At 39.8% G+C, this 25297-nt stretch overlaps 1 protein-coding gene across 1 annotated transcript; it reads left to right on the top strand.

Moving 5' to 3' along the window:
- Window positions 1-159: 159 nt before the first annotated feature.
- LOC309878470 (cytosolic phospholipase A2 epsilon-like) lies at window positions 160-24827 on the top strand (the record flags this gene model as incomplete). The annotated part of the gene is made up of 20 exons (XM_082760994.1): window positions 160-186; window positions 1730-1802; window positions 9311-9447; window positions 9846-9977; window positions 10847-10887; window positions 11734-11776; window positions 12228-12291; window positions 13137-13297; window positions 13484-13576; window positions 14232-14269; window positions 14957-15113; window positions 15605-15741; window positions 16594-16816; window positions 18016-18130; window positions 18787-18924; window positions 19635-19742; window positions 21141-21332; window positions 21815-21981; window positions 23464-23647; window positions 24589-24827. The coding sequence occupies 20 exons, from the start codon at window positions 160-162 to the stop codon at window positions 24825-24827; spliced, it is 2469 nt and encodes an 822-aa protein (XP_082617120.1).
- Between the last annotated feature and the right edge of the window lie 470 nt (window positions 24828-25297).

The raw sequence follows: 25297 nt of genomic DNA, 5'->3' as shown, positions 1-25297 counted from the left end.
GCTCAAGTGGCTGGGGTGAGGCGGGCTCTGAGTCAGGCACCCACACACCTGTCTGTCTGCTCCAGGCAGCTTAAAGCACGAGAAGCTGTCTCGTGGTCATTCCTCAGCACCCATCCACTGCTACATTTCACATCTGGCTTGAACGCGGAGAAGACCACGATGGGGGTGTTTTACAGCACAAGCCAGGTAAGAAAAGGGAAGAGGAGGCTCTGGGATGGACTGTGTAGGCAGCCTTGACAGTAGTAGGGATCTTCTGTGGGAAGTGTTGTTGTTCCTGTGTCTTCAGCTCCAAGATCCCTTCTTCAGCACCAGAGCTGAGAGCAATGGGTTTTGTACCCAATTTGAGAGCTTCTGCCTGGGTTTTGTGCCCAATTTGTGTTTTCCCTTGAGGAATGCAAAGGCCCTAATGCTGCTGTAATTTTACTATATTTTGTAAATCTCCAATTAAAAAAAAAAAAAAAGACATCTTTTTATATGTTGCTGTTGTCTTTCAATTCCCTCCAATGGGATTAGGCAAAACAAGCTACCAAGGCAAACCAAAGAGGCATTACTAATGTCAATGACTGCATAGGGAAAGACAAAAAGTTGATATTATGTAAGGAATGAAATATGAGCTCTCTTCGAAATTCTGGGAACTTGGGGGCATGAGGGAATGAATGGTAACACAGAAGGCTTTCGCTGTTGTACAGCTATCTACGTATTTGTTGCAGTGATATTCCCCGCTTTATGGGTAGTGTGCATGAGCACTCTCTTACATATTTGTTACATTGCTACAGAGACTTTATTCTTTGTTCCTATTTTTGTTGTTTGGTGATGGTTCAGAGCATTAATAATGCAGTTTTTTTCTCCTTTTATTCCTTTTAAAAAAAGAGAACACAATTATCTAGGGGATAAACTACCTCACCTTCAGACCCCATACTTTTGATTAAGTACCATGTTTGTCGACTCCTTGCTTTAGATGAGGGAGGATGACAAAATCAAAACAGTTCCCTGGCAGGTTTGTTAAATATCTTTGATAACCACTGATGTTTAGGTGGTTTCACAGGATTTCCAATGACACTTTTCTGTGACCTCTGCATAAGGAAAATCGGATAAACTGAATTATTCTGACATAAATAATTACAGAATAGTTGTTTTCACTGTCCCCTTTTGAGAAATCTGAGATAGGTGCCTGGAAGATATTTCTTATTCTTCATTGTCTGAGAGCCAGCGCTGATTTATGTCAAACATAACGATGGAGCTATATGACTATAAACCACCTGACACGCAGTGTCGTTACATCATGATATCATTACTAATTCCTGCCCTGCTAGATTGTCAACTATTTGTTGTGAAATATAGTAGATATATATGATATATCTGAATTTGCACAGACCAAGATGTGTATCAGCTGTATTAATAACACAGCAAGGTTCACTATCGCTTATTTTTCTGTGGTTGCATTGTAAGAGTTAGTCAGCCACCACAAGTTGAGGGTTTCCACAAGGTTCCTCAGAATGGAAAATGGAGCGCATTGGAGGTTTGGTCTGTGGCTGACTGTGCATTTGAGGTCTTTGGCCACACTTGGCTGTAAATCTGGGAAGACAGAGAAGATGATGCATAAGGAAGAACCTCAGTCTGGAAACATTGTAGATAGTGTTCAAATGTTTCAATACCAACCATCTATGACTATGCCTCTGTTCTTTCTCTCTGCATGCTAATCCCATGCTTTTTGTATGCTGTTCTACAGACAGAACCCTCTCCATGCAACTTGTTCACTGTAAAAATAATACGGATGAAAAATGCCAGGAAAGCAGACCTGTGTGAGTATCTTTATACCTCTGGATTGTCCATGTGCTTATAAAATTACCTGGAAAATTACTAAGTGTCACAAACATCACAGAGTATTTATAAAAGGAGAGGGAAAGACAGTGAAGAGGTTTGACTATGGTATGGTGAAGGTGAAAAACTGTAATTAGAGAATTTTATATATTTTTTATATATAATTTTTATATATCTTTGCCAGTGTAATGTGAGGTCCAGCTGCCAGCTGTAGTTCAGTAGATCTTTTTGCATAGAATGCATAAAACGCAGATTCAAATGCAAAACAAAGAACAGTTATTTAGTCATAAGGAATGATCCAATGAGAAGTTTAGATGGTGGTCACTTCTACGGTTCCTTCTTACAGTAATGTCCAACTTGTCCATAGCACAGATCATTTTATGTGAGCTTAGGACTGGATATTTGACATCTGTCATGGATTCATTTTTCACAGAAAGACTAGTTAAATATTGGAACAGGCTGCTCAGGGAAGTGGTAGAGTCACCATCCCTGGAGGTATTTAAGAGATATGTGGATGTGGTGCCTAGGGACATGGTTTGGTGGTGGTCTTGGTGGTGTTAGGTGATCATTGGACTAGATCATTTTCTGTGTCTTTTCCAACCTAAATAATTCTATGATTCTATGACTGTCCCATTTGATTCAGCTATAGGAGATGTGTGTTTCAAAGCTTAGTTGAGTGCTTGCTCTATTAGCTGTTTTTATTCTTAGTAATGTTTACAAAGTGCCTGGAAGTCAACAGGTATGTAGAACTTCATTAATGCTCCATAAATACCTGAACTGCAAAGCAGAAGAGTAAAAGATGTGAGTAACAATCACCTCCAGTCTGAGGAGATGGCTGATTGTCTTGTGTTCATTCGTTTACACAGATAGGAAAGTCTCAGTCCAGAATATTTCTGTAGGAACCACACGAAGTTAAATTTGTTCAGTTAAAATGATGCAGTACAAGAGATTTGTTTGCACCTTTCCATAGTGATTAGCCTCGAGTTCTGTTGTTCCTCTAGAGCCGAAAGGTATAGGAACAGAAATTTATCACTCATTTTTATTGACGAGAAGTAAGATACTTTCTTTTTGCTGAATGTATGGGGAAGAAGAGTCCCTATGAATTATTTGTATCATGTAGAAAGGAGATCTGAAGTTCAATTAGAGGCCAGACAGAAATCTCTTGCTACAGCTGAAATCTACTTAAAGGTACTGAAGTGTACTCTGAGCTGAAAGAAGTGTGGAAAAATACTGCCCTTAAATATCTCCCCAGATATTAATGTTCTATTAAGCTCTCCACATGAGAATGAGCTTACCAAAACTCCTCTATGTCTTATTCTCATCCAGATCAACACATTTTGTTTTTGTCTTCAAACTATTTTTGTTCTGAAGAGAGTTACCTATGTCTTGCTGCTTTCCTTCCCAATAGTAGAAATATTTAGGGCCTGGACCAGGTACTGAGATGCTTGAGCATTTCTGCTTCCCAGCCAGAGGCATGTTCCCAGCCTGCACCTCTGCCCAGAGGAGTGGTTTGAAGGCAGTAATGCATTCAGAGCATGGCCTGGGGTCTGGAGCTGCACAGGCTCCCCAGGCTAAGGCTGTTTTGCCTTACGCTGTGAAGCCTGTACTGGATGTTGCTTGCAAAAAAAGAGTGACAAGCATTTCACCACCAATATTGCCAAGCTATAATCTGTTTGAAATGGTCATGTAAGTCAAACCATGGATGGCACAAACAAAGCAAATACTGTACTTATAAAGGTGAATTCTTTGTTTGTTGGGTACTTCCACCGGGTAAGGAAAGAGAATCCCTAAAAGAACTGTCCAAGACGTATAAGAGAAATTAGGAATGATATTTTGGTATAGAAGAAATTGCCCTGTGAAGCAGGGCAGCCAGTCTTTTGGTATCCAAACTGGCATACTAGGAGATTTGCAGGTAGGAAGCACAGACAGGCTGTGAGTGTGTCAGTTTGTGAGTCTGAATGGACTGAAGCCTCCATCCAGTGGAAGACAAAGAAACAGGAATGATATGTCTGGTTTTTGGTTGCCTTGACTAGGATTTCATATTATCACTCCTGGAGTTAAGGACTCAACTAGTAATGTTGCCTCCCTTAAATTCAGCTTTTTAACCAGGACACTGTACTTGGAGGATTGCAAACTTTGTACCAGTCATGACACTGCCTTGCATACACTTAATTTCTGAATCTATTTTTGACTGACTGCTGTTTATTTCCAGAATCATTCATTTTTTGTTGAGTGTGAAATTTGTCAATAACATTTTTCTGGAAGGTCTGCTTTTAAGGCTTTCAGCATGTAGTTTGATATACAGACAGACTTGTTTAGGTCACATATTTCAATTGGGTACTCTTGATTATATAAAATAAACACGATTCGAATTTTAAAATATATTAATGTCTGGTTAAAGTTACTGGCAATGTAAAAGCTAGTGCAAATTTCATGTTGGTAACTATATGACTTTCTCTGAGAAGAAGGAAACTAGGAGACTTAAAATGAAAAATGCACAACTCACAAAATTTAGCTTTTTTGTACGTGTATTGCTGTGTAATATTTTAAAGTTTTTTTCAGTCATTGTTACAGTTCCCTAAAGATTAGCTTAGCACAGCCTTAGGGAACCCAGAAGCATGTGGGCATCCATCACCAGCTATGCTGACTTCTTTACAATACCGTTTTCCTAACAGTGATTTTTTTTTTTTTTCTCATTCATCCTTTTCAAGCTCTTTTATATCATTTTCCTTTTCCTGGAAACCTTGCTGTATAGAGGCAGGTGAAAAGTGTCACCTACTTCCAAACTTTAAATCAGCTCTTTCTGCTTCTCTCCAGTTATGCCCATCCTTTTGTTTTGGAGGTGAATCCCATTTTGTTATTTTCTCTCTAAAGATTATTTATTGCATGATTTCTGTACAGTCTTTGTATCACCGTGTTTAATACTCACCTAGTGCTTAGAATTCCTCCCTACTTGGTACTGCACTTTAGTTTCATTGTCATTCTATCTGCTTTATCTTCTAGATAATAAATGGAAATGGGAAAACCAATACACCATAATAGTCTCAAAACTTCACTAATATCTACTACAAAACAGATATTACAACATCCTTAATGGAAGTTCAGTGCATAATATTTTGATCTAAGACTATCTGAATTGCTTCGTTCTAATATTTAACCCTTAATTTATTTCATACATTCTTGTACTATTCCATCTTTTTCCCACTGATTCATCAATGTGTAAATTATATGTCAACACTAATTCCATTTGTGTATTGATGCATCAGTGACATTATTGATATCACCTGTGACTTTAGTGCTTGTTTATGATCTCCACATTCCCTCTTCCCACTGAACACACCCACATCCCCATCAGGCTCATTGGGGTTATTAATATTCCTGGACCAGCTACACTTGCCAGTTCCCAGATTTGGGTGTGGACCTCATCTGCATCCTGACTCCTTAATGGTGTGAGACTTGTATGTACACCAATCCAACACACCCTTAAAAACAGTATTTTTTCTGTAAAGAATTTCAGATTTCATGCTCAGCCTTTTCCAGTCCTTGGGCTTTTTTTTTTTTTTTTTTTTTTCCTGCAGCCATTTCACCTAGGGAGCTCCTCACAGCAGGAGACTATGTATGGCAAAAATTTGGGTGAGTTCAAGGCAGAGACTGGACAAACTCATAGAAGAAAACAAGTGCAATGAAATTTGGCTTAGGAAGTTTCTGAATTTCAAACTGTGAGGGCTAAGGGTATTATGTGATGCTTGCCCTCTAACAAACTTCCTCATACATTCGCGAAATATGGGTCATGGGCTCCTCTGACACTGATGTCTAACCTTCATAAGACCAAAGATCTCTCCCAAAAAAGGGCAAAAGGGCTGAAGAACACGATTTCTGGAGAGAAAAAAAAATAATTAAGTGGAATCAACAGATCAAACTAAAACAAAACAAAATACCTCAGAGTATTAAGGTTAAAAAAAAAAAAAAAAAGTAAAAAAGCAAAACTGTATGGAAATGTTGAGATGAGCATTTTCAAACCATCATTTCCTGCTTCCTGAAAACATCTTAGAGCCCTCAGTGGATGCTGAGGAGCACTGGGCTAACTGGACTGGCATAGAGTTAAAAAATACTCTTCAGCATTTTTTAAGTGCAATAATGATGTTTTCTGAAGTTTAGGAGGCTGGGGAGGGGGCTATTTTTTAGGTTTGATAATTTTGCAAAGTTACATTTTGGGTCTTTTTTTTAATGTAAGGCTTGATATTTTGGATATAATAATTTATAAAATTATGAAGTACATGTATAGTTTATATTTTATGGCATTGCAGTTGCAGTTCTGACATGCATGAAATCAATTCATGGAAAGATCCTTGAGATCCTGCAATGAAACATAGCCAGCGAAATACATTATTGTTTGAGGAACTATGGTCCAATATGATATTTATTAGAGGAACCCACAGACTTCCTCCGGTGTTTGGTTCTTGCACTGTTGTTATAGTTTCATTGTTATTTATTACTTACTTTACCATGATATTTAAGCAGTTGCAATTATGTACTGACAGCCTATTGTTCTAGATGCTGCTTGAAATCTCATTATAAAATAAGGAGATGCGGACTGATAAAGCCCAACAAGGGCCAAGAAAACAGAAAAATTGTTGTTTGGCAAAATCTCAGCAAAGGACAGCTTTATAGAGATGTGAATGAAAATGATAGTTTTATGGATACCTGTAGGGTGTGCCACCCTAATGAAGGGTAGGATGGGAGAGTGTGTGAAAGCTTTTTATTGATGTTTAGCTAGCAGGTGATGGAGATTAATGTTGAATGTTGCCAGGAGGCAGGAAGCATTCTCCCAGGCCTGAATGAATATGGTAAGTCTGTTAAGGGCCTTGGAAAGGTGTTTATTTCCACAGAAGTAACCCATGTCTTTAAAAAATCCCAATTAATTAATTAATGATCTAAAATATCTAAATTTGTACTCTAGATGGTAGCAATGCCACTGTACCCATCCATAGCCAGGTCTCTCTTCTCCCCAGTGCTGGATGAAGAATAATACTTTCCTCAGATGGTAGTGACAGTTTGTATTTCATGAGACAGATGGGTCCAGATGAAGAAAATCCATGATCACGGAGATGATCTGGATAAGCAGCTCAATGTTTGAGACCACATTTAAAAAAAAAAAAAAAAAAAAGAGGGGAGAAAAAAATGGTTAAAATTTTGGCTTAACCTTGTTTGAATGTGAGCTGTTTATGGGAGGAATGAGACTTCAGTTTGAGCCAGAACAGCTGGTGCCCTGCTGTTGTCTAGGGGTACAGCATTGGTACTGAAGCCAATGTTGTTTAGCATTGGTCATGTCACTGTAATGCTTTCTAATGGTAAAGCACAATTAAAATCCAGTCCTGCTGCTATCCTGGAAGCTAATTAGAAACTTAGTGTAATAACTGCATGAAGAGACTGGGCTTTCATAAGCACCTGCTGCCACACCTGCTTTTGGCAGGATATTGCCCCATCGTGATACCACAGCTGCCATCTCAAGCATGTTTCAACAGCTGCTCACATGTCATGGTCAATGGGAGGGACACAGGTTGCTGCTGGGAAGTTCTGACGGGTACATCATGTGTGAGCATCATTGCTGCTGTTCACCTCCTGTAGTCAGTTGGCTTTTAGGCTTACGTACCATACTGACGATTTGTTTGCACATGCCTGGTAATGGGAGCCTTGTATATATACACAGAGTCCCTTTATATAATGCAATGTGGTGTTTTGCTGTGTTATTGATGGGCTTGGGCAGAGTGTTCACACCTATTCGTACTTGCAGCCAGTCAGGCAGAATTGCAGGGTCATTCACAAACTTCAGTGGGTCCTCCTCCCAGAGGGGACAAGATCTGACAGCAGTGTGTAGATCTCAATCTGGAGTTACAAAGCATCAAAAAATGTTTTCATACAGACTTTTCCTCTATAGACATGGAAGTTTGGAAGCTATTAGGACTGTTAGAAACAAAGATGACTTAAGTCTCAAAGGGAATCATCAAAAAAAAAAATAAAATGTCTTTGTTAATTCTTCAGTTACACATAGAGTGCACTAAGGGGCCAAGTCATTTACTCTGTGTTTCCCAAAAGTCAGACCCCCTGATAAAACTAAGTGGGACAATGCTAAATCACAGAATCACAGAATTGTCTTGGTTGGAAGAGACATACATATAGCAATGCTGATGATGGGATTTGCATTTTTGGGCACTACTCCATCATGTTATCTTTGGTACTTGCATAAGTTATTGCTCCTAACAAAAAAAAATAAATATATTTTGTATGGTGGTCATCCTGGACCCTGGAGTGTGAATCCAAAGGATTGCTTATCTCATGATTCACATTTGCATTTTATTGCTTAATGACTATGACAAAAAACATTCACAGGCAGATTATTCTGACTTCATAATGAAAGTGCTCATTGATGATCTAAGCACTGCAGACAGCTGCTGAACACTGTTTCATTCTTAAGCCTTGGTCCTAAATATTCCTCACTTACGAAGGAGCTCATGTGGGAAGCCAAACTTCACAGCTAACCTCTTCATCAGGGAAAGGAAAATGAAAACCATAAAGTTTGCCCCACGTAGCAACTGGGCACATTCAAATTCATAGGTGAACTTTATGACTTGAACACACCCTTAATTGAAACAACAAAGCAAAAGCAATGCAATCTTGTGCAAAGCAGCAGCGTCATCTCAGTATGGTCTGGGAAGCACAGACAAGCTTTTTCATCTGTACATAATATTGCAAATGTCATTACTACTCTGAGGCACAAAGGTGGAGGTGACATTAAAAATATTTTAATAGAGCTTTACTGGCTAAAACTCTCCTTCAGGACAGCTTCTTAAAACAAGTGCTATACCTTCAAACTGCTCAATATTTCCAATTCCTTTCTTCCATGTGCTTATTTTAATCCACAAAGGATTAAATACAATTTATTTCCTCTGAAGGAATATATACATCTTTTATTGAAAGGCTTTGTTGTTGAACTCTCACAGTGTATATGTTCCCTTTAATCTTCCAAAGGGAAGAAGGGAGCCAGAGATAAGGTGTCTCAGCAGAGACCTGTCCTCTGACAGCAGTGGTCCTTCATAAGAACCTTCAGTGCAAATAGCTTCCACTGCCAATGTGTTGGCAGCCAGATGTGCTAGAGGAAGGAAAGGATACTCTGAAAAGTAGACGGGACAGAACTTACAGCCAGAGCTACCCCAGAAACATTAAGGCATGCCCCGTTATTTTCAGGGTTACTTTTCCCACAATGAAAAGAGGTAGCTCTCAAGAAGAAAAAAATGCTAGGATTTCACAAAGAGTGAAGTCAGCTTGGCTGTACAGCATTGACTTGATGGCACCTTATCTAGGATCCCAGCTCACATTCTGCATATTGTGCTTTGTACAGAGCTTAAAAATTCATACAGTGCTACAGCTTACGGGCTACTAAATGTGGCCCACTGGTTCATTGCTTTCATGCTTCCCTTCTCTTCTGCAGTAACCCAGTCTGACTGCTACGTGAGCCTAAGCCTGCCAACAGCCTCAGCGCAGCATTTCTGCACCAAAACGATTCCAAACACGAAGAACCCAACGTGGAATGAGACCTTCCACTTCACGATTCAGAGCCAGGTTAAGGTAGGAACCGCAGCTATCCCTGACAGTTGGCATTTGCCTTCTACCCACCTCCTGATGGTTAGGCTGAAGGCCCAGATGCCCCCTTCCCTGCCTAAAAGTCATTTTTCTTACCAGACATGAAATGGTACCATAGCTTCCCACACTGTGGGTCTTCCTGAGTTTCTTTGTGAAGTATTCATACTGTCTAACTGCAGTTATTTAGCTTTTGACACATGCATAAGACTGTATATTCCTGCATAGTCAATGGAGCCTGTAGAGAATAACTGCAAAACTTCTATTTTATTGTTTCCTTTGCATTCCTTCTTAAACTTCTAACCCGAATTCCTCCAGCTGAACGGAAGTAACTGTAGCATCTTATATTTGTTAAATCTCATACAATCTATTTCTTCTGTTCCCAGAACATTCTGGAGCTGAAAGTTTGTGATGAGGACAACATGACACAAGATGACCACCTCCTTACTGTTTTCTTTGACGTCTCCAAAATCCAGCTTGGAGAAAACATTCAGCTAAGTTTCCAGCTGAATCCACAGGTAGGGATAAAATTTAAAGACAAAGCTAAGGGGACATGGTCAAGCAAGAATGTTGTTTTCTCAGCTTTCATCTCACCTGCCCAGAATAGAGGCCTTTCCTACTGTCGATTTAGTCATCTGAATATGCCCGTCTGTTTCAGGGGTTGGTGCCCAGTTTTGCCTCAGTAATTACAGTAAATTTTGGGTGCTGCTTTTACAGATAGAGTTGGCCGACATTATCATGCTTGTTCGGTTACTCTACTTGATGTCAAAATGTTGAGAGCTTTAGGCTTTCCTTTGCAGTTGGAGCTCATGGTTTTGAGCTGTGACTCATGTCCGACTGATATAAAAAATAGTGGTCTTGACTTCATAACCAAAGTTCATTCTCCAGAACACCCTGGGCTTTGCATGCCCAACTGTGCTGCCATGTTAATGAGCCACCAGGCCCATTCGCTCAGGTTGTGGGTGAGGCTTGGGAGAGAGGCAGGATGATTTGTATGCACCAGAGAAATTCAGTCTTGGTGATGCTGAGAATTAGTGGGGAGCACTGAGAGCTTGTGAGCAGGAAAGGGGAATTGCAGGTGGCCTGTGAAGCAGTGGAGGTGAATCTAAGATTGTGGAAAGGCAGAGAAACTGTCAAGAGATCCTGCAATATGTTTGGCTTACAAAGTGTCAACTAGAAGCCTGCTGATATAATGGCTATGACATCAGAAGTATGTGATATGAAGTATAACAGATAAAACACAAAGAAAATGAAATCTGTGGTGTGTGCAGTTACTAAAGGTGGACACTGGCTTGGAGCCAGTTCCCTGAGAAGCACAGATTCCTGTAGGGTGTTTTTCAGCACAGAGGAATCCACATGCAGTGACTTAATTCATTTTCTTTCCCAGGGAAAAGAGGAGCTGGAGGTTGAATTCACAATGGAGAGCAGGTGAGTCAATCAACAGAAATGCAAGCAAACAAATGTTTCTGATATACAAAACATCTGTTTATGCTTGCAGCCCCTCCTAACACTGTCATAGTCTGAATAAACTAGAGGGAATTTTGTGTGTTCAGGAAATGCTTGTGCATTTAGCAGAGAAGGGGTGAATCCATACCAGGCACCCAGACACTGAAGAGCTAGGACAGGCACTGAGAGGGGCATGGAGATGTCTCCTGGTTGCTGCTGCTTGCCAGGCTGCAGGGGGCACTCTGTGCAGGAGGATGTTTTAAGTTTTACACCCCTCCTGCTCCTTCCTGTGATGTCTGTCCCAGATGTTTGCTTTGTCACAAGAATGTGCAAAAATACTTGGAATCTGAGTTGTGGGAATAGATTTACAAATATTTTTTACCGTGTTTCTATGCTAACTGTACATTTAATGGAGAGAATGTGAAAGAAAATCAGTCCTAGTGCTGCTGTTTGTAAGTTGGATGAATTCACCAGCTTTTCAGTACTGATCGCCCAGCAATATAGGGCAATAGTCTAATTCTGCCATTCCTATACTTTTGTGTCAGAAAATGATCCTGTCTGATGCAGCAAGGAGCTCCTCTGTTCAGCAGCTCTCCATAAATACAGTACCCAGGCTTAATGTTCAGCCTCAGAGAGGCAAATTGGACCAAGTGTCCAGCTAGAATTTCATATGCTGTTTACTCATGTTGCATGTCCAAAGACAGGCTTTTAAAGATAATGAAATAAAATAAAATAAAATAAAATAAAATAAAATAAAATAAAATAAAATAAAATAAACACTGGGAGAGTGCTAGTTGTGAACTGATTGTTTTCCATTTTGTCTTTTAGTCCGGATCCTCCTGAAAACATTATTACTAATGGCGTCTTAGTGGTAATTTTTATTTCCTAACTCTTTCCCTGCTGTATGGCCATGCTTATTGCAGAACCAGGATTAAAGGTGCTGGGCAGTTGCTCCGTAGAGTGGCATGGAGGCATTGGACATGGAGCAGGCAAATGCTGGTGCCAGCAATTCCCACTGGTGACTCTCCCTCTGGGAGAGGCCGCAGCTGCCTCTAGTGCTCGCCTCTGCCCAAATTGAGCAGGACTGGGGTGGAAGATCATCCCCCTTTGCGTGGGAACAACCAAGCTGAGCATTCTCCTTGGGGTGCCCACCCTGCACCCCTTCCCCTGGGCCCTTTTTCCTCATGCCAAATGCTACTTCCCTTGACCTGGTGGAGGGGTGACAGCCTGGCATCAGCCTGGGCATGTGAATAGGGGTTTGGCTGAGGTCAGGCTTGACCAACAGCAAATGCCTTTTCTCTTTCTCTGGTCATTTCTTCCAGTCCCGTGAAGTTTCCTGTCTGGATGTGCAGGTGAATGGTGGCAAGATGAGGAAGGATAGCACAGGTGAGCCTTTGCTGACTTACGGAGAAAATCTGTAGGCTGCTTTATGGTAAAAGTGCTCAGCATTTTACCCTTGAACTCGCTGGTTCAAAATGGTTGACAATGCAAAGCAAAATCTCAGCAATGTCAGTGACTGGAGGGGGCTGTAATTGATCAAAACCACAGAGATAATTGCAGAGTGCAGCCTGATGAGCTTGTTGTCTGGTTTTCCTGCAGAAGACTTTCCCCTATAATAATATCTTGTCAGATGCTTATGACTTTCCAAATTATTTGTGAAGGGTGTTGAAATTTTCTAAGTCCTCAAATGGAGCAAAATCCTGTTTCTGGATTCAGAGAAAAAGAAAATGGGCAGGATGAGGACTGAGCCTCTCTTCCTCAATTTCACTTTTAAACATTTCTTTAGGTGTAACAAAATAAAATGATGAAACATGAGACGCACACAATATATTACCAAAAGTACCTGTTGCACATTTTAAGTAGCACATCGGTATTGTGTTAAGCCTACGCTTGTGGACCTGTGTATTTCCTAAGCAATTTTTAAAACATTGTGCTCTGGCATCTCTCGATGGCTCCAACCTCACATGCTGTGGTGCAAAGAAGGGATACTTTCACACTGCAAACCACATTTTTTGGAAGGACTTAAATTTGAAACACCTTCATAGCCCCCAACATAAATTACTTGCAGTCTGTGGTGAATTTAGTGAGCACTGGTGGAGCTCAGATCCCCACAAGATGGAATATTCTTATAGCTAAGAAGTGTGGACAGACATACACAGTGGTTTTGGGTATTTCAGAAAGCAAGGCCTGTTTGTGAGGATGTGAGGATGTTTTTTCTGTCATCCCTTCAGAGAGGAAGTTTGCACTAACGGTGGATGGCTCATACGAAGGGACCCAGACCCACACACTGAGCTCCTGCCTGTGCCCAACTGCACCAGCCAGGTTCCACTACATCAAATACCACCAGTCAGCGCTGGCTGTGGCGCTGCCGCGGCGGAGGCGGCTCAGCAGGGTACGTGGTCACCCCTAATGGGCAGATGGCTCTTTGCTGTGTGCTTCTTTGGGAACCTCTGAGGTCTGTGTATGCAGGGAATTGGTAAGTGAATGAATGTATGTGAGGCTGGGGAGACTGCTTTTTACTTCTTTTTGTCTTTTGTGTAACTCTCCTCATTATTATTATATTTTTTTTTTTCTCCAGTCTATATCAAGCCAAAATGAAAGGGATATGAACGAGTCTGTGACTGTAGCTCTGAACTTGCTTCCTATACAAGAGAAAATAACAGTAGCACAGGTGAGAAGTGAGTTATTAATAAAACTCCATCCCAATACATACTCATTTTGGTGGGTGATGTGAATTTTACAGTCCAGTGACTTGGATCCAGTCAGGTACAACACATGCTGTAGTTGTAAACTGTGAATAACTGTCAGTGACAGTATAGCTATGCAATATTTATTATTATTATTATTATTATTATTATTATTATTATTAGTTGGCTTTTGTTCTGCATGTGGTTCCAGGCATGCTGTTCAACCCTGTCCTGAGTTGAAACTAATTTATTAAAGGAATATCTAATATGTTTATCAACACTGTATGTGAGCTAACAGTATATGTGACATTTAATACTGATAATTTGCAAAGGAGAAGTCTGAAGCAGAAGGCAAAACAGAACATCCACATGCCTGTGGTTCAGGTGTTCAGCTTTTAATGAGCTTCCTAGAAAACAAAGGGCAAACTATGTGTTCATTTGTGGAAAACTGAGGGGCTATGCTTCTATCCAGCTCAGATTGCACTGGAGCCTGTTACATACCTCATAACCCAGGCCATTCATTGCTTGACCACATACAGCAGCAAAAAGAGTAAAACTCAGCCTATAGATGGTGTGGCAGAGGAATATGCAGGATTAATGACCTGAGCATGCTTACATTGTTTCATTTGCTATTTTCAGGACAAGACGATCGACTTGTATGTAAAGGCAAATGAATGGTAAGTGAGTCTCCAGCAACGCCTTATACTGTAACTGGGAGACATTTGCAAGTACACAAAGCTCATTTGAAATCAGCAGGGGTCATAAAGACTCAGACCTTGGTAAGCAGAGATGTGTTCCACTTCTGGTCTCAGGCTTTTGATTGCCAGGTTCTCCTTAGACAGCGATGGATAACTATATTGCGGGTCCCTTTTCCTCCAAGTTTCTGAGCTGGTACTGCACTTAAGCAAGTAGGTCTCAGTTTGTGTTCACTATTATGCCCACAGATGGAGAGAGTAGTTCTGCACAGAAATAATATTTCTGTATAATACCAACAAAATAAAGACAAGGTGTGGTAGCTGTTTTCCTAGTTAACCATGGTGGCTGTTGACAGCAGTTACCTAGTTACAGGCACATATGGTAGGCACTGCTGAAACTTGAAAAATCAATTATATGAGCAAACAAAACCAGAAACGTGCTGTAGGTACCTCATTCCAATACCACAGCAGTACGTCATGTTCTGCCCTGCATTCCCATTTGCATTCTTTGTAGCAGCTACAGCAATTAGCAGAGGCCTGTCTGTGGTGTCGCTCTTTCTCATTTATTACATTATGTTGTCCATGAACCAGTTTGTAAACATACACACAAGCACAACTGGAGTTGATCACAGCAAGTAGTAATATATAATGTTGGTGCCCTGGTCTCAGGACCCAGGGTCTGTGTTTCAGGCCAAGAAACCTAGATGCCCGCCTGGGGTTTGACCTGTGCGCGGATGAACAGAATTTCCTGCAAAACCGGAGGAGGGTGGTTGCTGCTGCACTGAAGGATGTTCTTCATCTAGAGGAAGACCTGCAAGACCACGAGGTAGCTGGGAAAGGCACTGCTGTGGGATTTTTTTCTCTCTTCTTTCCCTTGGGCCTGGAGATGGCAACAGGAGTGTTTTCTCCCCTCTGTCCAGATGAGGCATGAGGAACTATGTCAGCAGATCCTTCTCCTGGGCCCTGTTTGCATCCAGGGTTATCTGAGCTGGATTGCTCAGCAATCTAGATGAGCAAATTCTCTATTTCCATTTGGCTTTCAAATGATCATTTAAATGAACTTCAAACCATGATTCTTGTTCATCTTTCTTAAAAATCTTTAATGAAGTGCACAGATGTTTAAATATATTCCACAGGGTGGCCAGAAACTCACGTTCCTTATAGCTTACAGAGCAAAATTGCTTTATCTCTAATCCATATGTTTTATTTTACTAGCATCTGGATGTTGCATTTTCACATCTGCCTTCTTTTGATGTGGATGTCCGTTGATGTCACTTTTCCACCTGTGCTTCATGCCCTTTTCTTTGTGTTGAACAGGTGCCGATAGTGGCTGTGACAACAGCAGGGTGTGGAATAAGAGCACTCACTGCCATGTATGGCAGCATTTTGGGTCTTCAAAAGTTGCGTGTTCTGGATTGCATTTCATACATCAGTGGCTCATCTGGCACAACATGGTGAGGAATCATTTTGATACTGTTGTTGAGATACTATGTGAAGCAAAACTCATGCTTTGTCTAGGCTTTGAGATCTCAGCAAGGGTAAAAGGTCATGAGTTACTGCTTCCATATAAGGCCTATGAATGCCAGGGCCTTCATAATAGGCCTTGAAAGGCCTGTTATGCACCACATTTTTCACAGAGTCATCATAGAATCACAGCATATCCTAAGTTAGAAGGGACCCGCAAGGATCATCGAGTCCAACTCCTGGTTCCACACAGAACCACCCCAAAATCAGACCATGTTTCTGAGGGTTTTGTCCAAACACTTTTTGAACTCAGCAGGCTCAGTGCTGTGACTACTGTCTTGGGGAGCCTGTGCCAGTGCCCAACCTCCCTCTTGGTGAAGAATGTCTTCCTAACACCAAGCCTGACCCTTCCCTGTTCCAGCTCCATGCCATTCCCTTAGGTCCTATTGCTGTCCCCAGAGAACAGAGATCAGTGCCTGCCTCTCCACTCCCCCTCAGTGATATTTGGTGTCTCTGAAGTAATTTATCCCTAATTAAAATATGAGACTTTACTGGTAGTGCAGAAATCCTTAATCCAATGCAAAATTATCCTGTATGCTCAGTTACTGTTGGACAGAAACAACATAGACAGCTGGTGCAGCTGTTTGTGTTGGCTTCCAGATCAAGAGGTTATGATTTATTGCCTTTAGATTTGCATTTCTGTTCAAAGTAAGCTCAAAGTAGGGGAGCGACCTATAGCTAAAACAATAAGAAGTGCCCAAAGCTCTGCAAAGTATATCCTCTCAGTTTTAAAGCCATCATCTTCATTTCTTTCCCCTCCCCATCGCATTTCCTGCTTACAGGACCATGACCAAACTGTATGAAGATGCAGATTGGTCACGTAAGGATCTTGGAGAAGTAATTATTGAAGCTCGGAAGCAAGCAACCAAGTGCAAGATGGGTGCTTTTTCCTTGAGAAGTCTGAGGAATTATTACAGAGAGCTGAGCCAAAGGACCCAAGCAGGACATAAGACATCTTTTATTGATCTGTGGGGACTCATGATTGAATCCATGTTAAATGATGGGGTAATGTCTATTCACCTTTCTTCTCATAAATTTGGTGACATGATCTTTATGATTATTACAAGAAAATAAAATCCTAGGAAGAAGTGCCTGGCTAATAACACTATACTTGGTATGCAGGCAGAGTATCTATTTACATTAATAACTTGGAGATGCAGTGTATGTCTACAGTGAAGCCTAAAGTGTGACTAAATGTAACAGAAATGCTTAGACTAGCTCTAAAGTAACTGGCATACTAGTTAACATTTGTAGCTGTCAGGATTCTTAGTTGTTTTTTATAGCCCTACATCTGATGTCTCTGCTGCTGCAATGTTTGCAGTGTTTATACAAGTCACACATTGAATGTACTGCAGATGTACCCCCCTATGTAGTTCCTGAATTAGTGCTAGAGTATAGATCCAGAGCTCCTGAGAGATCTTTGCTGAGGAACTGTCATTTTGCAGTGCCTTTCAGCTGCTTTTGATTTGGTCTCTCAGGACTGCTCCTTTCTAATGCTGTTGTAATGACAAATGCAAAAGTTTCCATGTAAACTTGCAGTCTGATGTTAACTGGAGAAAAAGCTATTTTATTTTAAAATCCCATAAAAAATGGTTTATATTTTGTCCAAGTGAAAAAAGGAAAAAAAAAAAAAAAAAAGTACTGCCCCTTCATATCAGATTTCACAGTGTGTTTCTGGCCTCAGTGCTTCCTAGCAAAATGTGTTAATATTTCATTTGACGTAAGTACACTCAAAATATCAATTTCATGTATAACATAAGCCATTAGTATTGGGCAGCACAGGGAATTTTCCCTCTGGGAATATTAAACTTCAGTATGAGTTTCAATAAAATTCTTGATTAGAACCATCATTAACATGCTGCCTTGAAGAGCTCATGTCAAATAGATGAAGTATATCATAATAGCAGAATTAGCCAGATCTGCCATGTTTGTTTTTTTCACTTACATTTGACAATACAAAGCTAGGAGATCATGTGAAGCACTTCATTACTGGTGCCATACAATGAATATAGAACATAGCTCTTTTTGTTAGTGAGAGTTATTCCTACTCCCATGATTTTCTTGTCCTCTGTTTATTGGACATATGGAAATAAATCTAGGAGGAAATTCAGATAAATAACATCCCATATTTACTGATGTCTTTATGGAACTGATTAGCAAACATTTTTTCTTTTCTTTTCTTTTTTTTTTTTTTTTAAATCCAGAAATGCTACCACAGACTTTCTGATCAACGTCGGGCAGTGAGTCAGGGCCAGAACCCACTGCCCATCTACCTTGCTCTCAATGTCAAGGACAAAGTTGCTACCAAAGATTTTAGAGGTAATGTTTCAATTCTGGGAAAAGAGCTGTGTTTTAACATAGGTATAGATCTTGTAAAGAATGACAGATCATTTTAAATTCTTGCCCAAGGCATAAGTCCTCTTGAGAGATGTAAACACTAGCTAGGAAGCCATAGGGTCGACAGCAACACTTTAAGGTTTTGTAAAATCCCGTCACATTAAGTGTGCACATTTAGACATTAACTTCAGACTGCTAACATGACATAGATCCATGACACTGCCTCATAAACACTATGAATTGTTAAAGAAAGTGATTCACAGAAGGTTTAAGTTCACTTAATGTATATTTTTCATGGCTGGCTAAAGGCAATAAATGCAATAGAAGCCAGACTGAATTCCAGTCCACCTTTCATGAGAAAGCTTCCTGCTTGCTAGATAAAAATAAACTTAAATTTTCTCTTAGCCCTCACTTTATTTTTTTCACAACCTTGTGGAAAGTGCAACAGCGGGTTCAATTGCCTGCTGGACCTGAGAGGCAGCAGTCAGCACAGTTTGCTTTGGGCATGAGCTAAACCAGCCCATTTCCAAGAGCTGACACTTGAAAGGTTCACTCACTGTCTATTGACATTGCCGTTTTTAGTAGCATTTTTTTCCCTTGGTTACTGGAACTAACATTATTGGCATGTGTGTTGGCAGAGTGGGTGGAGTTCACGCCATATGAGGTGGGCTTCCTGAAGTATGGTGCCTTCATTCGTGCAGAGGATTTTGGCAGCGAGTTTTTCATGGGTCGCCTGATGAAGAAGCTCCCTGAGTCCCGGATCTGCTTCATGCAAGGTGACTCACCAACCTGGGGGATTGAAAAAGAATTTCATACAAACACCAATGATTCTGGAAATTAATCAATAGCAAACCATTGTCCTGCGTGTGGTAGCAGAGGTACTGGGTTATGTCAGAAGTGGTTCAGTATCCCAATCAGTTACATTCAGCATGTCTCCTGAAATTCACTCATCTGCCCAGCTAGCTTTATCATTGGGGCTATGAAAATGAAACTAAAAAAGAGAAGTTATGTACCTTTGCAAGTGTGTTTGAAACATCACCATTGACCTTAAAGTGCAAAACTTTTTAAAAGTTGAAAGTCTATGAAACTTTGATAAAGCTGAGGGAAGTAATAAGAAATAAATAGAACATGAGGGAGGGGAATCAGTGAATGAGCTGGTTGAAAATATTTAACTATAGAAAGGAAAAGGAAATGAAAATAGGAAAATAGTGCAGTGTTTGTCAAAACATATGTCGTTCTAGGTAAAACAAGGTGGGAGGAAAATAACAAATTTCTTATGAATTTGTATTCTGAGTCAAGTCTGTCAGTGTATCACTGAAATAGATGTCTAGGCTTATGTAAAAGTTGGAAAGAAATTAATAAAAGAAGAAGTTAGAAAAGTGCTGTGAAAGGAGCAGAAGGCAGGCGATTTATTTATTTATTTATTTTTAAATCAGTTCCTTGTGTTTACCTCACTACTACTCATTATCCATCTCTGACTTCCTAGGAATGTGGAGTAGTATCTTCTCCAAAAACCTCTTGGATGCCTGGCATGCAGCTGATAATTCAGAGGACTTCTGGCACAGATGGACCCAAGACAAAGTGACTGAAATAGGTAAATCTCCAGTGCCTTTTGACTTATGGCCTCCCTCCTCCAGGCCCCTCTGATATGGGACGAAATAACATACCTCTGACACAGTAACTGCACTCACATTTCCCATGTTTTGCATTCATCTGTCAGCCTGGTGCTCTCAGTCTTGGGTTAGGGAAAGTACTGGGAAAATTAAGTGCTTTGATGTTACTGAATAGCCAGTGTTTTGCTTAATCTGAGACTTGCATTAGTGAGATTTGTATTAGAAGGTAAGGCACTATCAGACAGACCTTGATGGAAAGAAGATAAGGATGGCTATATAACATGATCTCTAAAGTGCTGAGTTAAAATACTTCTGGGAAGAATTGCTTCAATCAAAGCCTCATGGCATCTCTATTTGTTGAGCAGCTTGAGTGTTTTTTGTTTTTTTTTCCTTCAGTTTCTGTTCCCTCTGCATTGTGTATACTTCCCTCAAAATCTGACTGAACTGCAAGATTTAGCAGAGGTCCAAGGAAATTAGTGGAGTAGAGCTTTATTATGCCAGCTGAGAAGGGCAGCTCAGAACTGAAAGACCATTCCTTGAAAATACCCATGAACAACTTCATCATTAAAATTCAAGTGAAATCAGTGGTTTCATGTTGAATGGACTCATGTGGCATTTCTGTGGGCTATGTTTATTTTGGGAAAAACAAAACAAAACAACTATATTTGAGTTTATATAAATTGCAAATTTGAGTTGAATTCAGATGTGCAAACCAAACTGAACAAACTGTGTTTTAAGTCAAAACATTTTATTTAAAAATATTCAAGTTTTCTTTTCAAAATAAGCCTAAAATTTCAAATTTAGCCCAATCTAAAACCAGTAACCTTTTCAAATTTATAAGTGAAATGATTTTGCTTGCTTTTTGTTTGCTTGGAAAACTGAATTGTTTTGATGTCTACCAAAATCCTCTTGTTTTATGAGAAAAATGCTACTTCAATCAAATATGACCAATCACAGTTCAGAAAACAAAAGTTTATGTTTTATCAAGCAATTGTCTGGAACTCACTGCAGACCATAAAGCAAAATAACTCTCTACAACTTCCTTGTGAGAGGAAGTGGAGAGGGAGGTGCCAGTCTTTGCTCCCTGGTAACTGATGTCAGGATACATGTGAATGGGAAGAGCTGCACTACAGGACGTTCAGACTAGATATAAGGAAAAAATTATTTACTGTGAGGGTGGTCAAACACTGGAACAAACACTTTTTGCTGATGCTCAGCAACTTTCAGGTCCAGCCTTTAAAAAGGTGAACACAAAGAGCTCTAAATATATTGTTACTACTGTTGTAAAAGTCATTGATCCTTTCTCTTCTTTGCATCTGGTTCACATCTTAATTGTGACTATAATTTAGTTGTGTGTAATTTATGCCATGTACCTCTAGAGGAACAACCAGACTTGCCTGAGAAGCCCTACGAGATGGCTACCTGCATGTTCACTCCTACCAGCGGCCTCTCCACAACTCTCCGGGATATCCTGACGGACCGCCCTGCTGTCTCCAAGTACCACAACTTCCTGAGGGGCTTCCAGATGCACAACGAGTACATCCAGCATGAGCATTTTGCAAAATGGAAAGGTGTAGACAGCACTTCTGCTCATGAGCCATCGTGGCTCATCTGAGCGGGCACAGGGGTTGGAATTCAGATGTGGGATGTTTGTAAATCCTGCAGAAAACAGAATGGAATTTGTGGTCAACTGTTATTCTTTGCTGAAAGAAAAGAGAGGGAAAATGAAGTAACTCCTTACATCCCTCACTTCCAGTAACAGGACTGTTCAGTTTTGGGGTGATTTGGTACTGACAGTCCTTCCTGAGATAAAAATCATTGGGGTGGGACTTTGCATATAGAAAACCTGACGTGGGTTTGGTGCAGCTTATGGGCTTGGAAAGACTGATAAAATGTGAGTAGAGAGGCTGAAGGAAGCTTTAGGATTGTTGCATGACATCCAAAAATGAAGGGAAATTCCTGCATGGGAGAAAAGCTTGCCTTTCTTTTGTTTTCTAACCTGACAGGTGTCTTTCTGCTGTTTGTAAATAACTCCAAATCTGTCACTCTTTAGACACCTCTCTAGACACCTCTCCTAATGACCTGAGAGGCAACTCAGAGCACCTGGAGCTGGTGGACGCAGCTTTCTTCTTTGAAACCAGCTGTCCACCCCTAATGAGACCAGAGAGGAAAGTGGACGTCATCATACACTTAAATTACACAGGTGGATCACAGACCTTGGTGAGAAGTCTCAAAAATTACTTTAATAATGGCTTTTCCTTTACTTTCTTCAGCTTTCAGATAGGTGTCTGTAGAATGTTATCAGTAGAACCTAGTAAAATGGTGTTTCCAAGCCTTAGAAGAAGAATGGAAATTCCCAGAGGGAAGAACAACTCCATTTTTTTCCTCAAATCACTTTTGAAAGAATACTAAATGAAATACTCAGAGATCTCTGCTTCACCAATAAAGTGCAGAGTGGCACAATGAAATTATTATGGTTGAGCTGCAACTTCCATTACAATTTAACATAAGATTTTATAGCACAAATGTAGCTGGAAAAGATTTTTCTGTGATTCATATGTATAATTTATTCTGCATTTTCTTTAAATGTGTAAATTTTTATTTCTCTTTTAATTTTTTAAATGTGGTTTTTAGCTGTCCAAGAACAACCTAGAGAGTCAAGAATTTTGTCTTTTTTTTTTTTTTTTTTTAAATGAATGCATTTTTTCTCCTAATGCAGTGAGCTTGAAGCAAAACATCAAATGCATTTGCTATGTTTGAAAAAATCTGATTATAAAATGGCTATATAGATTTCAGAGATGGTATTTACCACTTAAGAAGACAAATTTAGACTTCCAAATGCATACTTGTAATTGTAAACCTGCTCCTGAAAGGCACCATAGAAAATGTGAAGTTCACTGGTTAAGAATCTGTCGTTATTTTACAAGTGGATGATACTGTCATGCTGCTCTTACACTGTAATGCCACATGAAAATTTTTTGTCTCTGTACTGTAGCTGAAAAAAACACCACATGTAGTAACTCATACTGCATTTCCTTCTGGTAGTCTGAACTCTTTTGGAAATATTTAATTCAGGTAAAAAACGGTGGTGCTTCTGTGTTTTGTCACATAATTTAACAAAGTTTCATCATCACAAATGAGCTTTGTGATAAATGCTTTTAGTGTTATATTTTGAAGTTTAATACTCTTAAAATATGTTAGCTTGAAATTTCATATTATTTCTAAAAATCAAAATTTAAAATGGGGAAGTTGATCTCAAAACCCTGCTAAAATCTATTGAAGTCAATTTACAAATTATAACTGCTATATAGACAGGTAACATGGCTGAAAATCCTTACTGTCTTGGACTGAAAATTTAGCTTTGTTTAGATGAAAATTTTTCTTAGTTCTCCTTTAATTAATGATGCTCTTTAACAATCTTTCATATTACCTGTTCTGTTCCTAAATCATTTCCATTTTAAAGATGTGCTTTGGTACTGATCTAAAATCTTCTTTACCAACTTAATATCACGTGTTTTCCTGCACGTTTATTTTCAAAAAGTTCCTTAGGCAAGAGAAGAACTAGAGACTGCAGGTTCTCACATTATCTCTAACCTTCCAATGCTATCAGGCTATTTTATGCAGCTTAGCATGAATTAAGCAGCAGCCTGATCTTGTGTATCTTTTCCATTTCTTACTCTGCTGCTGTTGGGCACTGACCAGCCTCTAGAGCAGGCTTGCAGTTACTTCTCAGAGCAGGGAATTGCATTTCCCAACATTGAGCTGAAGGATGATGAGAAGAACCTGAAGGAATGCTACATGTTCGATGGTGCAGACACTCCAGGAGCTCCTCTCCTGCTTTATTTTCCACTAGTGAATGACACCTTCCAAAGATGCGTAGCACCTGGTAAGTTAGCATTACCCAGCTGTTTTATTGACCCAATTAACTTCTTTACTTCCTGAGAGTTTCTTCTTTAACCCAATACAAAAATCCTTTGCTTGCTTGCTTTTTCCTACTGGTGAATACATTGCAAAAGGGGATGGCTCAAATTATTTGCAAAATCAGTAAAATCTTGGGCATAATTTTAGTTTGAATCTTGGTGCAGTTCAGTGAAAGAAGAAATGTGTTTCTCAAGTAGAGGAATGGGATCTAATTTCACCTTGTGATTTCCAAAATTTTACTTTAGGGTGTAGAACAAAGCCGAGTTTTCAGATACGTATTTTTATGACGTTCAGATCTAGGAAGAATTATCTTTAGAGTATAGATCTGTGGAGGCCCACTGTGCTTTCTGTTTACACTGTTTAACACGTTGATTGTATATGCTGGGAAATCGAAGCAATAGTACGTAAACTAAGACTTAATAAATGCAGTCACAGTGTTCTTTTGGACCACTGTTTGAGATACTGCCTTTGTTTTTATTATGATTTCCAAGGCTACTAATATTCTGCCTCCTCCTGCCCTGTACATCTCATTATTCCTTTTACCATAAGTATATATTCTACTCAAGAACCCTCATGGTATGACTTGATGACCTGTGAACTCTCAAAAAATGTCATGCCGTGAGTTGGCCAGTAGACGGTGCTGATTGCAATGGAATGTAGTGATACATTTATTTTTTTTTCTCTCTCTCTCTCTCTTTTTTTTTTTTTTTTTTTTTTTTTTTTTTCTTCTTCTTCTCTGTTTTCTAAAAGGGTTTTGTTTAGAAGTACATTTTTAGAGATCGGAGGGCAGCAATTGTCTTCATATCAGCCACATATGTGATCTCTCTAAATTATCCTTGACATAGCCTATCAGAGTACTATAATTTCCTGGGACTATACAAACACCTTCCTCTTTTCCCCTGACAGGCATGGCTCGTAGTGCTGCGGAAATGGAACAGGGCAAGATTGATCTCTCCAGTTTCTGCTCTCCGTACTCAACGAGAGAGGTCTCCCTGAAAGCAGAAGATTTCAACAAACTTCAGAGGCTGACTAATTACAACATAATGAACAATGAGAACATGATTCTTCAGGCCTTGCGCATGGCGGTGGCACGGAAGAAACAAGCTCTGAGCCATCCAGTATCACAAGCACAGGCCTCTGGTTGAACAGCATTTTCCTCTCTTATTAAATATTTATCATGACAGAACAGAATTATATATCAAATGCAATAGCTACTTCACTCTTCTTGGCAGGTGCCATCTCTTTCTAAGTAGCCTTCTCAAAAAAGAAAACTTGAAGTACTGACTTCAGAGCCACATGGTTTGGTTTACTGATATAGCTGCTTTTTTGGTCAGAAGTTTTGATATCAGACAGGCTGGCCTGTTGTTAACACCATCTCATTGTGATGCACAGAATGCAAATTCAGCTGTGTGTGATAGGGAAATAGTTTTAACTTTCTCTCTGTGGTATCTTAATGGTTTGGTTGTTAGTATTTTTTCATCTGCAAAATATTCTGGCATTTCATTGTGACTATTGGTAACAAATCTATGAAGCCCTCTTCAGACACAGAAGTTGGTGATTTTAACATGTAAAAATATTTTATTTGATTTTAATAACTTGAATTAAATGGTGTTCT

Source organism: Aythya marila, assembly GCF_965140915.1.
Source record: "Aythya marila genome assembly, chromosome: 5".
Taxonomy (NCBI): Eukaryota; Metazoa; Chordata; class Aves; order Anseriformes; family Anatidae; genus Aythya; species Aythya marila.
Note: the sequence above shows the minus strand (reverse complement) of the source record. Positions and strands in the feature narration are given on the sequence as shown.